A 12,498-nucleotide genomic window follows, 5' to 3' on the forward strand; every position below is an offset into this window, starting at 1 on the left:
GCTTTTTTTTCAAGCTGTCTACACTCTAAGTTAACGAGCTTCACTGGTGTGTAACGCAATAGACACCCATTCAAAAGCAGGATTTTCTCCCGGAACCCACATGGCATTTGAGCCGGGACTGATCCGAAAGTGTAGAACCTAGCAGAAAAGTTGAATACCAGATCCACAGAGGAGAAGTTTTCCTACGTTTTAGAGTTTGAATCACGTCTCTAGGTGAAAGTATGCCAGAGCAGCGGACGTTTGAAAAACGTTGAAAAAGTGCTTTTTTTTCAATTAATTCCATAGAAATGAATGGGGGGGGTTTCGACGATTTTTTCGCAACTACGTCGCGAAAAAATCGTATTCTGTAGAGAAAAGTAATTACATAGCGAGTCCGATCAAGCCGCACGTTTTGATATATTGTTTGTCTGTGTGCGACGTACGGTTATTGAGTTATTCGAAATCGAAATTTGCGTAGGAATAATAACTAGACTGGACAATTCCCCGGGGGAAATTGTGAGAGGATGCAGTGCGCGAAGCAATTCGCTCACGCATGTTCGCTGGCCGTGAACGTGTGACCCGCAATGATGTTTCAATGCAATGATCGTGTGTGTGCTCGAGACAGCAGCCATCATGAAGAAGACCTATTCAAGAGTATGACCAAAGTGACTACAGGCGGAAATTAGCATGTACTGCTATAACCTGGGACAGACATCTGTCCTTAACACAAGGATAATGTTTAATTTGTGCACTGTCCCTTTTAAAAATAAAATAAACTCTAAACTCTAAGAAGAGTGTTTGTAGTTTGTATGTACGAACAGAAGTGTTCCTAATAAAGTGGGCGGCTAAGGTGAGGCTGACACACAAGGGCTGGAGTTTTCTACTGTTTTTTTCATGAAGGACCAGGCCTCGAACAATGACAAATAACTCGACAACGGAAGCAGCTATTCACAAAATTCTTTCACAGTGAGCGCTAGAAGGGTCTCCTGAATAAAATGATGTATTTTTTTGTTTGTATTGTTAAAAATGAGGACGCTACAGGGAGTTAAAAACGAGTGACTTTTCAGCAACGTTTATACTGGGAGTCAATGAGGCCGCTCACCTGTGCTCTCCTCACTTTGAGGCTTGTCATTCAAAAACCGTAAATCCTATCGTTTAGGTAGACACATTGTGTGAATCAGGACAAGTTTTCCTACTACTTTTGAGAAAATCATGTCTGTAGAGTGAAATTTGTGGCTGAAAACAGAGTTTAAGCGAGAAAGTTTGACCTTTTTTTTGAACCTCTCTCCACTCTGACCTTAACGAGGTCCACTGGTGTGTAACGCAATAGACACCCATTCAAAAGCCGGATTTTCTCCCAGAAACCACATGGCGTTTGACCCGGGACTGATCCGAAAGTGTAGAACCTAGCAGAAAAGTTGAATGCCAGATCCACAGAGGAGAAGTTTTCCTACGTTTTAGAGTTTGAATCATGTCTCTAGGTGAAAGCATGCCAGAGCAGCGGATGTTTGAAAAACGTTGAAAAAGTGCTTTTTTTTCAATTAATTCCATCGAAATGAATGGGGTTTTTTGAGACGATTTTTTCGCGACTACGTCGCGAAAAAATCGTATTCTGTAGAGAAAAGTAATAGCATAGCGAGTCCAATCAAGCCGCACGTTTTGATATATTGTTTGTCTGTGTGCGACGTACGGTTGTGTGACCTGCTATGAAGCTACAATGCCATGATTTATGTGTGTGCTTGAGACAGCCGGCCCCTCCCCTCTGTGCTCGCTTACTGAAGCCAGTCGGCATGGTAAAGGGCCTGAGCAGGTTAAAAAACACACACAAGAGTTTGTCAGGTGTCTGCTGAATTTTGCTAAGGGACAGGCCTCGAACAATGACAAATAACTCGACAACGGAAGCAGCTATTCACAAAATTCTTTCACAGTGAGCGCTAGAAGGGTCTCCTGAATAAAATGATGTATTTTTTTGTTTGTATTGTTAAAAATGAGGACGCTACAGGGAGTTAAAAACGAGTGACTTTTCAGCAACGTTTATACTGGGAGTCAATGAGGCCGCTCACCTGTGCTCTCCTCACTTTGAGGCTTGTCATTCAAAAACCGTAAATCCTATCGTTTAGGTAGACACATTGTGTGAATCAGGACAAGTTTTCCTACTACTTTTGAGAAAATCATGTCTGTAGAGTGAAATTTGTGGCTGAAAACAGAGTTTAAGCGAGAAAGTTTGACCTTTTTTTTCAAACTGTCTACACTCTAAGATAATGACCTTCACTGGTGTGTAACGCAATAGACACCCATTCAAAAGCCGGATTTTCTCCCAGAAACCACATGGCGGTTGAGCCGGGACTGATCCGAAAGTGTAGAACCTAGCAGAAAAGTTTAATGCCAGATCCACAGAGGAGAAGTTTTCCTACGTTTTAGAGGTTGAATCACGTCTCTAGGTGAAAGCATGCCAGAGCAGCGGATGTTTGAAAAACGTTGAAAAAGTGCTTTTTTTTCAATTAATTCCATAGAAATGAATGGGGTTTTTTTGGGCGATTTTTTCGCGACTACGTCGCGAAAAAATCGCAATCTATAGAGAAAAGTAATAGCATAGCGAGTCCGATCGAGCCGCACGTTTTGATATATTGTTTGTCTGTGTGCGACGTACGGTTATTGAGTTATTCGAAATCAAAATTTGCGTAGGAATAAGAAGAAGAAGAAGAAGAAGAAGAAATACGTAGAAGAACAATAGTTGCAGTGCTTTGCACTGCAACCTATGGGCTCCCCTAGGGGAGCCCATAGGTTGCTGTGCTGCAGCACTGCATCCTAATGAATGAGGGGATAGACAGACAGACAGACAGACAGTACCAGTCACAAGTTTAGATACCCCCACTCATTCATAGGTTTTTCTGTATTTTGACCATTTTCTACAAAAAGTGATAAAAAAAACAAAATATGTTTCATATTTTAGATCCTTCAAAGTAGCCAGCGTTTATCTTGATGACGCTTTACACACTATTGGCATTTTCTATTATCTTAACCAGCTTCATGAGGTAGTCACCTGGAATGCTTTTCAATTAACAGGTGCCTCATCAAAAGTTAATTAATGCAATTTCTTGTCTTCTTAACATGTTTGAGATCAAACAGTAAATAGTAAATAATAAAAATACAGTAAATAGCCCTATTCCACAACTGTAGTAATCCATATTATGTCAAGAACTGCTCAACTAAGTAAAGAGAAACGACATCCATCATTACTTTAAGACATGAAGTGTCTTTTAATTAATAAATATAAAGAAAAAAATTAAATTAGAAGGTGTGTCCAAAGTTTTGACTGACACTGTTTGTGCATATATATATATATATATATATATATATATATATATATATATATATATATATATATATATATATATATATATATATATATATATATATATATATATGCCAAATTCATTTTTAGCACAGTGCCAATTATGTCAGAATATTAGTTGCTGATACTCTATTTCAAACATGGCACCAACTTTAACCTGGACAAAATGTTACCAAGAAAGCTAGAACTGTTGTTGATACAAGATAGTCAGTCATAAAATGTGTTTTTATTCTTTCTAACCTCTTAACATGCAGTGTTGAAAACATGGAGCCCAGGACTCACAATCAGCCAATACATGTACAATGAATGGACACTGTCGAGTGTTGACTCATTTCCGGTTCAGGACAGTAACTACACAATAGTCATTTAAAACAAGTCCCTGTCTCAATTCCTCTAGAACCAGCCTCAGTCCAACACAGTTGTGGATGATGTTCAAAATGGTAAATGTATCCCATAGGGCTGCTATTGAGGTGATTATTCGTTGATAGTTACTGGATCAGCCAGCGAAAATGGTGCAAAATATCATGCGCTTTTCAACGCTGTTTCTATGCATTCTGTAAACAGAGCAAAAATCCCGTGGCACCACACACACACACACACACACACACACACACACACACACACACACACACACACACACACACAGATTGTGGGCAATTCTGCCTGGATGAGCAGATGACTGCAAGAAGATATGCAAGAAGATATGGACATGTAAGATGTAGGACCTGTAAAACAAATAATGCCATAATATTGTCTTTGATTTTAAATGGCAGTTTGGAGAAACGTTCCAGCAGGGTTGCCAGGACTGTGTCTGTGATGAAACATCTGTATCCGTCGTGTGCAAAGAAAGAGTGTGTTCAAACAGCAACAAAGTAGTCATTTGCAATGAGCCAGGATATACTGTGGTCAATGTGACAGATTCATCGGATGCCTGTTGCACTGAGCTTACCTGCCGTAAGATAACATCATTATTCATTTTTTAGTTGCCTAGTCTTTGCTTGTGATTCTTCTGTTGTACATTCATTCTACCAAATACAGAAATGTGAAATGGTTTTGGAGAATAAAATTCATTATGTAGTGTTTGTCTGTATGATTCATGATTCATAATGTAAAGATAACGACTTCTTGTTCTGTTGAATTCTACTGCTGGCATTCACTGAAACCAGCAACATGGTTTGGTGTAAATTTGTGTTTTACATGACTCCACTTTCTTGACTTTCTTGCACTCATTTCAGGATGTGATAGCAGCACATGTCCCAGTGTAAATGACCAGTGTCCAATCGGCTACACTCCTTCACTCAAAGTGCCTGAAGACAAATGCTGCCCTGAGTTAACCTGCGGTATTAACACTAATGACAAATAGGAATATTATTTTGCATCTCTCATCATAATATAAATGTTTTCAAATATTTGTTTACAATGACATGGTTTGTTCTTGCAGAGGCAAAGGAAGTCTGTGTCCATAAAGGACTGGAGTATAAGGTAACTGAGAAAGATTGCAGATTTGCTAAAATGTCACATAGAAGCTACACTATGTGTTGCATATTTTGTAGTTATAACAACCATGTCCTCTATGAATAATTCCATATTAAACTCTCTATTCCAGCCTGGTACTACAGTCCCTGTGGTTGACTGCCAGAACTGTCGGTGTACCTGGGATAAGAATCCAGAAACGAAACTGTTTAAGATCGATTGTACACCTGTGGATTGCGATGAGAAGTGTGAAACAGTGAGTTTTGGTTAACTTTCTCCCACAGTCCACATAACAATTTGAACAAATGTGTTACTTTATTGATAAACTGCTTGTCTACATATTATAGCTTCAGTTCGCTACAGAACAATGTCTGTTTTGGGTCTGAAATGAAAGGAGTATGAATATACATTGAGACTCAAAGATAATGATCATAAGGTTGTGAGTTTCAATCGTAAGCCTTCTAGCAAACCACTGAATGGTCCTTGGTCAAATGCCTTAACACTGCTAGGATTGTATCATGCCTTGATTGACTGCCACTCTGTGTAAAAGCAGCTGCAGAATGAATAAATGAGTAACTGTTGTATTCCATCCCATCCAGTATGGCCCATATTTTCATGATCATATGCAAAAATAAGTCACAGTATTCTAAATTATTGGTATTACCATGACCATCAGTGCAAAGAGCAGCACAATTGGAAAAAAAATCATCTGGCTAAAACACTGTAAAACTCAACACCATGTTGTCTTTTCATACAGTTTAATGGGCTTCGCTCAAATGTGTGTGCATTCCAGCGCATTGTATTTAGTATATGGGTTAATTTCTCGTTTCTGTTATGGCAATACATTTGGCAAGTCTAATATTGTACTATTTCTGTTAGACGCATAATGATTCTATTAATTAATAATGTTTCGTATGTAGTAACGTATCAACTGATCTGTATTTTACATGAGTTCAGTACCTTCTTCATTAAAAGGAAATGCTTTTTCTAGCGAGCAAACAGATGTTTTTATGCTGTGATGAAAAATAGAATAGTGACAACTGATTTGGTCATTTGCATTCAATTGTTTTGTTTGCTATTATGCAGTTTCCCAATTTGTGCAGAAAAAAATAAATATAAGTGAATAAGAACAGTGCTCAAACAGTGGAACTGATACAATCTCATGAATATCTCTCTCTCTCTCTCTCTTTCAGGGATATAAGTATGTGGAATCATACACTGCTGAATGCTGTGGCAAATGCATACAGAACAAATGTATTGTGAACTACAACAGCACAGTACACACATTGGAGGTAACGATCAGAGAACATTGAGGTTGAGCCATAGGAAATATAGGATATTACACAGTTTTGTGAAGATACGAAGTTTATCTTCAAGTGGTGAATGTATATATCACAAGTGAGCAAAGCGAAACGAGTAATATCTTTTTCAGCATGAGAAGATAAACTTCATATCTTCGTGCCACTGAGTGATGTTCTTTATATTATATAGACACATCCACACAAAAAAAATACGCAAGTTAATCAAAAGAATTTGAATTTTGAACTGGTTCTCCACTTTGACAATGCATGTCTAGTCAGCAGGAAAACACTGGGAGTGATGTCATTGGAGTGAAATATCAGGAAATATAACACTCAGATCCGCGATGTATTTCGTATGAAAAATACGAATTTTTCAACATGAGAAGACAAACTTCATATTTTCAAGCTAATGTGTGATTTTCTTTTTATTATATAGACGCATTCACAAACAAAAAGTACCCACATTTATCAAAACAAATCATCGATTTCCTCACGAGTGAAGACATTGGAAATTATATCCCTCATCAAAAAATTCCTGTGCTGGGATTGGCCAAGGATGGCTCATGTGGCATAAAATAGCTCCACCATTGATTAAGCAATATATCTCATGACTCAAAAATGTATAAAAAAGATGGTGTGAGTCAGTTATGGTATATCCTGGATATACCATGAACTGATGTTGCGATTTCAAGCTATACAGCCGACTCAAATCACAGCTGTGGCTCCGCAAGCATTTCTGTATGTGTGTATCGTGTGTATCTACGTATCGTGATCATGCCTAGCGAGGCAGGCGATAGCATGGTACACTGCACATGCGCAGTTCAAAGGTTGCTCCAATGTAAACAACAAACATGGATGCCTCCAGTGAGTTTATGCCAAGATTCAATCTTAACACTTTTATTTTTGAATTTTTTGATGAGGAATATAAATCAAATATACACTGCACTGAGAGGCACCAGTAATTCTCTTCGGTGACTGGCATCGTACTGCTGCGCCCCTCACAAAATAGTACAATGCCAGTCACCTTAGAGAAGTTGTAATTTCAACCAGAGCCTCTCAGTGCATGGTATATTAGATTAATATGTCACAGTTGTAGTTCAAATGAAAAATACGAGTGGCATATTTCCCAGTAAAACACTTGTGTCTATTTAATATTAAATAATATGCAAACACTGGGAAAGTGTAAGTACAAGTGTACAAGTTATAGCTTGAACCATTCATTAAACAACTACAATATTTTATAATGATTTCTAATGGGACAAAAATAAAGATATTTTGCTGTATTTTTAAAACTGTTTTAGCTATTAAACTGTGGATGGTAGAAAAGGGCAACTGGACTTGCTTGAAGATTCTTGAAAACGTTTCACCTCTCGTCCGAAAGGCTTCCTCAGTTCTGTCTGACTAATAGGGAGTATCAGATATTTATCCTCTCCTGGATCAGAATCAGAATTCTGATGACCAGCTCATCTAAGGTGTCATTGAGACATCATGTTGGTGTGGGTCACTGGAGGCTGGGTGTGAACGGCGAGTCATTTCTACCACCCACAGTTTACTATGACCTGGATGATTGAGAATCTTCACAGACATGTTTTAGCTATTAGTTACAAAAATAAAGCTGGAAAAGCAGTACTCTAAAATTCACACAAATGTGAATTCTAAGTTTTTGTTGTTGTTGTTGTTGTTGTTCTGAAGTATTCTGTGAGATTTTATGCATACTGGTCTATGTGCAGAATGGAAAAGTATGGATTCCGCCAAATGATGCCTGTAAGAAGTTCATCTGCACACTGATTAATGGAGAATATATTACTACCAACTATCAGATCCAGTGCCCACCATTCAACATCACAAATTGCCAGCCTGTAAGAAACACACACACACACACGCGCACGCGCGCACACACACACACACACACACACACACACACACACACACACACACGACTAACTTTAAGAGATTTGACATGCATGCTTAAATTGCATCCTTGATTAAATTAAACACATAAGACAAAAATGGCAATGTAGAATATATATATATATATATATATATATATATATATATATATATATATATCATCTCATCTCATTATCTCTAGCCGCTTTATCCTTCTACAGGGTCGCAGGCAAGCTGGAGCCTATCCCAGCTGACTACGGGCGAAAGGCGGGGTACACCCTGGACAAGTCGCCAGGTCATCACAGGGATATATATCTCATCTCATCTCATTATCTCTAGCCGCTTTATCCTTCTACAGGGTCGCAGGCAAGCTGGAGCCTATCCCAGCTGACTACGGGCGAAAGGCGGGGTACACCCTGGACAAGTCGCCAGGTCATCACAGGGATATATATATATATATATATATATATATATATATATATATATATATAATATGGGTGGGGGGATTAATCCCAAGAACGACTGTTTAATGTTTCTCATAAATTCTGCCCTCTAGAATCTATCCTGTTTTTCCATAAGTACATAACTTCAAAAATGCAAAAACATTTATTCTTTACTGGTTCCCATCTGGGATAGTAATAATAAGGAATTTTATTGTAGAAACAGTTGTCAGTCCGGTCATTGTTGGGATTTATAGTATAAATTTGAAAAAAAGGAAAGTTAAGTATGTTTTTGTAGAAGGACTGATTATTGGGCTACAACCATACAACAGCATAAATGTTCTGGTGTGATCTTTATCTGCAGGGTACCATGCAAGTTACTGCTGATGGCTGCTGCCCAGTCTGTGAGTAGCACTATACAATAATGGATCTAATTAATATTAATGTGTATTTTGGAAACAGACAATACCCAGTTATTCAACAGCTACAGTGGTTCAAGAAAATTATGGTATCGTGTGTGTCTGTGTGTGTGTACGGTAGGTGTGGAGACGAACACAGGATGTAAAGTAGAGACCACTTTTGCTTCAATCAGTCACAACAACTGCTGGTCAAAGAACACCGTGGTGCAAACACAATGTCAAGGACACTGTAACAGCTACAGCATGTGAGTATACACACACACACACACACACGCGCGCGCGCGCACGCACGCATACAGTACACATGAAATTTTAATGTATCTATATACAGTACCAGTCAAACGTTTGGACACAACTTATAATTAAAAAATGTCTTTGTTTATTAATTAAAAGACACTTCATGTCTTAAAGTAATGATGGATGTCATTTCTCTTTACTTAGTTGAGCGGTTCTTGACATAAAATGGATTACTACAGTTGTGGAACAGGGCTATTTACTGTATTTTTATTATTTACTATTTACTGGTTGATCTCAAACACATTAAGAAGGCAAGAATTTGCACTAATTAACTTTTGATGAGGCACCTGTTAATTGCAAAGCATTCTAGGTGACTACATCATGAAGCTGGTGAAGACTTTTTTTATTTAAGCCTTCATTTGTCATATGTACATTAGAGCACAGTGAAATTCTTTCTCTGCATTTAACCCATCTGGGGATGAAGCTGTGTTGCAGCACCTGGGGAGCAGTTGGGGTTTAGGTGTCTTGCTCAAGGGTATTTCAGCCATTCCTGTTGGTCCAGGGAATCGAACCAGCAATCTGTTGGTCCCAAAGTCGCTTCTCTAACCTTTAGGCTATGGCTTCCCCCGATAGTGATGTAGATAGATAATGCCAGTCGTGTGCAAAGCATCATGGTAAATGGTGACTACTTTGAAAAATCTCAAATATGAAACATATCTTGTTTTTTTGAACTCTTTTTTTGTTTAACATATAATTCCATATAAATGTTCCATCTTTCATAGTTTTGACGTATTCAGTATTGTTCTTCAATGTAGTAAATAGTCAAAATACGAAAAAACCTATGCATGAGTAGGGGTGTCCAAACTTTTGACTGGTACTCTATGAGGAATTACAAACAAAGGAGCATGCTAGAGGAGAATAATACACCTTGAGGTGATGTTCCATTACTACCCAAGAGTGTAACGTTTTTCTAAAACAGTGCATCTGAAGTGTGTTATTCCACTTATACTACAGTGATTTGCCAATGACTACAATTTTTTACTTAATTATTGAACACCATGTTGTGCTTTTTGACAGTTGATAGTTACATTTAATATTGTGGAACGTCCATGAGACAACTTGGTTCCTGTTAGCACTTGAATTATAGCAGTTATAAACAGTCAGTCTCTGACCAGCATCTCCTTTGCCCCTATGTTGAAGTTAATGGGACAAAAAAAAATGCAGCTTGTCATTTTACTAAGAAACCATAAAGCACAAACTCCTCTATAATTAAGACATTCCCATACTGGGAAACTTTACAAAGCACTATGGCAGCTACAAAGTGCTCAGACCTGTGACTCCTAACAAAAACACTTCACCACATCAATAATACAAGTTCCATACAAGTTCCTGTATATGAGTTGTTGCTGTAGAAACAATAACATATTAAATTAAACCTAATATTACCTCTGTTACAGATGGGGTTACTGTCCAAGCCATGCAGTTATACAACAATAATATACACCTTCTGACCAATCGGATTTGATCATTCAATCATGCTGCGGTATTTCATACCTGTCTGTCTGTCTGTCTGTTACAGGTACACTGACGTGAGTTCTTCAACTTGTAGCTGTTGCAAAGCGAGCCGCACTAGTTGGCGCACAGTGGATCTGGAATGCCTGAATGGAGATATAGTACCCTACCGCTACATGAATGTGGAGGCATGCAGCTGTGACCAGACTAAATGTCTTGAAGGAGGCCAGCAGCAGCAGCAGCAAGAGGAGTAGGAGCAGCAGCAGAAGAAAAAATTATAGGAGATACTCCTATGATGCAGTGCAGCATCAGACTCCCTTAAGGATGTCTGCATTTTTCTCTCAGATATTTAGAAAATATTTCAAGTGCTTTATCATGCTTACTTTCAAATGTGTCTTTTAAAGCACCGCTTTGCTTTTCAATTCAAATATATGTAACTGTTTAAATAAAGTGCAATATTAAAAGTCTTTGGTTTGTTTTTGCTCGCTTGTGATCTGTAAGACTATTTAATATGAAGAAATAGCATCCAAAACAGTTATTGTCTGATTCTCTGTTGTAATTCACCGTGCACCAAGCAGACATCAAGTAAACAATATGGTAATATGAGTGAGATGGGTTCACTTTAAAATTCGACTGTTTCCTTTGTGATAACTAGCAAATATTAAGTACAATATTACAGAGATTAAAGCATTCATCCACCAATGATATGTGAAAATATCTTTATCACATATGTAGGTGTCAGGTGTACTACAGTAATAATCTTCTTCTTCTTTCGGCCATTCCCATTAGGGGTTGCCACCGCGGATAATGTCCCTCACCTCCTCCTATGCTCCGTATCTTTTTCTGTCACACCAATTGTCCTCATGTCTTCCTTCACCACATCCATAAATCTTATCTATGGTCTTCCTCTTTTCCTTCTACCAGGCAACGCCATCTCTGGCATTCTTTTCCCAATATACCCTGGATCTCTCCTCTGTACATGTCCAAATCATCTCAATCTTGCCTCTCTCACTTTGTCTCCAAACTGTCCCACATGTCCTGTCCCTCTAATATACTCATTTCTCATCCTGTCCAACTTTGTCACTCCCATTGAAAATCTCAACATCTTCAACTCTGCTACTTTCAGTTCAGCCTACTGTCTTTTTGTCTCCAAACCATACAACATCACTGGTCTTACTACTCTTGTACACTTTCCCTTTCACTCTTGCTGGTACCGTTCTGTAACAAATCACTCCCGACCCTCTCCTCCATCCATTCTAACCTGCTTGCACTCTCTTCTTCATTTCTCTTCTGCACTTGCCATTACTTTGTACAGTTGACCCTAGATATTTGAACTCATCTGCTTTGACCACCTCTATTCCTTGTAGCTGTACCATTTCACTGTTCTCATTGTCATTCATGCACATCTACTCCATCTTACTCCTACTGACTTTCATTCCCCTTCTCTCTAGTGCGTACCTCCATGTTTCTAAGTTTTCTTCCACTTGCTCCCTGTTCTCACAACAGATCATAATATCATCTGCAAACCTCACTGTCCATGGGGCCTCTTGCCCGGTGTCGTCTGTCAACCTGTCCATTATCATTGCAAACAGGAAAGGGCTTAGGGCCGAGCCCTAGTGCAATCCAACATCCACCTTAAATGTCTCCGTCATTCCCACTGCACATCTCACTGCTGTCACACTGTCCTCATACATATCCTGCACCAATCTCACATACTTCTCCACCATTCTTCAGTTCCTCATGCAGTACCACAATTCCTCTCTTGGCACCCTGTCATATGCCTTCTCTTAATCCACAAACACACAATGTCACTCCTTCTGGCCTTCTCTGTACTTTTCCATCAACATTCTCAAAGCAAATGTTGCATCTGTAGTACTCTTTGCTGGCATGAA

The 12,498-nt window shown here is 38.7% G+C and overlaps 1 protein-coding gene across 1 annotated transcript in view; it reads left to right on the forward strand.

Moving 5' to 3' along the window:
- Nucleotides 1–11,088, forward strand: part of muc2.1 (mucin 2.1) — a 50,274-nt gene extending 39,186 nt beyond the window's left edge. Inside the window, exons 42-50 of the mRNA XM_060914552.1 lie at nucleotides 4,108–4,288; nucleotides 4,570–4,674; nucleotides 4,776–4,816; nucleotides 4,941–5,063; nucleotides 6,001–6,099; nucleotides 7,839–7,967; nucleotides 8,803–8,842; nucleotides 8,979–9,102; nucleotides 10,674–11,088. Coding sequence (XP_060770535.1) covers nucleotides 4,108–4,288; nucleotides 4,570–4,674; nucleotides 4,776–4,816; nucleotides 4,941–5,063; nucleotides 6,001–6,099; nucleotides 7,839–7,967; nucleotides 8,803–8,842; nucleotides 8,979–9,102; nucleotides 10,674–10,860 — 1,029 coding nt within the window. The 3' untranslated portion in view covers nucleotides 10,861–11,088. The remainder of the gene's footprint in view (nucleotides 1–4,107; nucleotides 4,289–4,569; nucleotides 4,675–4,775; nucleotides 4,817–4,940; nucleotides 5,064–6,000; nucleotides 6,100–7,838; nucleotides 7,968–8,802; nucleotides 8,843–8,978; nucleotides 9,103–10,673) is intronic.
- Nucleotides 11,089–12,498: the final 1,410 nt, after the last annotated feature.

The sequence above is a fragment of the Neoarius graeffei genome, chromosome 2 (genome assembly GCF_027579695.1).
Source record: "Neoarius graeffei isolate fNeoGra1 chromosome 2, fNeoGra1.pri, whole genome shotgun sequence".
NCBI classification, from domain to species: domain Eukaryota; kingdom Metazoa; phylum Chordata; class Actinopteri; order Siluriformes; family Ariidae; genus Neoarius; species Neoarius graeffei.